We start from the raw sequence: 2,239 nt of genomic DNA, 5'->3' as shown, positions 1-2,239 counted from the left end.
CGTTTAAATTCATCCGTAACATTTATTTTTTGTCCCCTACAGGAAAAAAGAGCTCTAGAAAGGAAAATTTCTGAGATGGAGGAGGAACTAAAGGTACAATCAAACACACACACACGGTTTATTAGCATGTTATTTGAACATAAAATGTGCTCTTAAGTTGTAAAACTGTATCACTTTCCTGTTRGTAGTGGTTTACAGAAACACGAGCGTAGACCTGCCAGGTGGTAAACAAGACAATCKGCATTAAAGCTTTTGCACTTGAATGACCAGTTTATTGCTGGTTTTGTGGGAAATTGATTGAAAGAGAATAAACATGAACTACAGAARMTGCYATTTCTGTGAAAATGTACTAAAATTTTGCAATTCGCTTTAAAATGGCCAAAAGCTAAAAATTGTGAAAAGTAGCTAAAACGTTTGCTGAATTAAGCAGTAAGAAAAGAAAATTATGACAAAAAGGTGAATTTACCCGAAAAAGGATAATTTTTAGCTGAAAAGAACAAAAAGTAGCTGTAATTGCAAAAAATGGCTGAAATTTAAAAAAGATGGCTGAAATCAGAAAAAAACAGAAGCATAAAATGCTAAAATTAGCAGAAATGTTTGAGTTAGCAGAATAGCTAAAAAAAGAGCTGAGAAAAGCTAGCACAATGGCTCAGTGGTTAGCACCAATGCCTCACAGTAAGAAGGTCCCAGGTTCGATCCCTGGTTCGGACTTGGGGTCTTTCTGTGTGTAGTTTGCATGTTCTCCTCGTGCTGATGTGGGTTTTCTCCGGGCACTCCGGTTTCCCCCCCACCCCCAAAAACATGTACAATACAGTATGTTGTCTTCAGGCCCAGGCCTCCCTTAAAAAAGAGATCTGAGATCTCAACGGGACTTGTCTGGTTAAATATCAATCAACCAATCAATTTAAAAAAGGAAAGAAATAGGAAAAGGAATCTGAAGTTGGCACAAAGTTAAAAAAACAAACAAAAGCAAAACCAGGACAAACTGTGAAAAGTGCAGTAAACGTCTAACTATTTTTTGATTGATTTTAAACATTTTTAATTAGACTTATAGACTGAAAAAGAATAATATTTCAAAAAGTACAAATTGCTAAAACACCAAAAGTGATAGCTGGAATGTCGTGTAGGAACAGAATGTTTTGAAGTATAAATGGTTGAAATGGCACAAAAATCGTAAGAATGTAATGAAAAAAAACGTATTGAAGAAAAATGAACAATCACATGTTAAGCTTCATAGAGTTCACTGAAACTATCAGCAAGCATGTGTTCCTCCATCACTGTGAGAGCAGGTTTATATTTAGCTGCTCACTGTACCGTGCTTTATAAGCGTCATGCAGAAGCTAAAAGCCCTTAATCATTCCTTCAATTTCCTGAATCTCTCTCATTTTCTAACAGTCTTTCTCTCCTGTTTTCCCCTTCTCCTCCTCTTGCTCCCTCCCTGTTTTCATTTATAATGTCCTGTCTCTCATTAATCCTTTCTCTTGATTTGTCTCCAATTATGTCTTTATTTCCCTCCTCTTCTGCCACTCTTTGCCCTCCCCTCCCATCCTCCGTGTTCTGTTTTTTCTCTCTCTCTGTCCTCCACCCCTCCCCTGCAGAACCTCCCCCAGGTAAAGCAGGTTCAGGCCCTGCGGCAAGTCAAGGAGCGGCTGCAGGCTGAGAATCGGGCCCTGGCCCGCGTGGTGGCGAAGCTCTCGCAGTCGGCCTGCAGCCAGCTGCCCGCCGTTGACCTCTAAGCCACGTCCTGTCTGTCCACCGCCATCTTTTCTTCTTTCTTCACTCCTTCCCCCCGCCCTCTCTTTACCCAACCACACTCTTCTCATGCTTCATTTGTGCCCCGCACCTATAGACAGGCAGGTGTTCAGCCGTCCAACTTTGACTGGTTTCTGTCTTTTGCCTCCCCAGAGCTTTTTGGTTTTTCCAGATTGGGGAGAGTGTTTTTATTATTATTTTTTACAACAGGACACTCTCCTTTTACAGTACACCACAGTCTGTATAAAAATATATCCTTAAACATGTCACAGATTAATAAAAATCCAGTCAAAACTGTAAAGGAAAGTGTCCTTTTTGTTAGGGAGCTCAGTAGTTTGGTTTGGCTTGTTCAGGCATCTTTGCATGAAGTGGCTCCTTTTTCTTTTGCCCCAAATTATAGGAACCTTTTTACCACAACAGGAACCAATCTTCAGGTGCATGTGTTGCATATTTTGGGTTTGCCCTCTCTCTGGACAGTATTAAAATG

At 40.2% G+C, this 2,239-nt stretch overlaps 1 protein-coding gene across 4 annotated transcripts in view; it reads left to right on the top strand.

The window, feature by feature from the left end:
* ppp1r12a (protein phosphatase 1, regulatory subunit 12A) overlaps nucleotides 1-2,239 on the top strand; it is a gene marked incomplete at its 3' end in the record, with an annotated part of 54,971 nt that extends 52,732 nt beyond the window's left edge. For all 4 annotated transcript variants that reach the window (XM_014013780.1, XM_014013782.1, XM_014013781.1 and 1 more), the window contains 2 exon segments: nucleotides 43-93; nucleotides 1,599-2,239. In XM_014013780.1, the coding sequence (XP_013869234.1) occupies nucleotides 43-93; nucleotides 1,599-1,736 (189 nt within the window).

This window comes from Austrofundulus limnaeus, unplaced genomic scaffold (genome assembly GCF_001266775.1).
Source record: "Austrofundulus limnaeus strain Quisiro unplaced genomic scaffold, Austrofundulus_limnaeus-1.0 Scaffold106, whole genome shotgun sequence".
Taxonomy (NCBI): Eukaryota; Metazoa; Chordata; class Actinopteri; order Cyprinodontiformes; family Rivulidae; genus Austrofundulus; species Austrofundulus limnaeus.
This window is presented reverse-complemented; position numbering and strand designations above follow the sequence as displayed.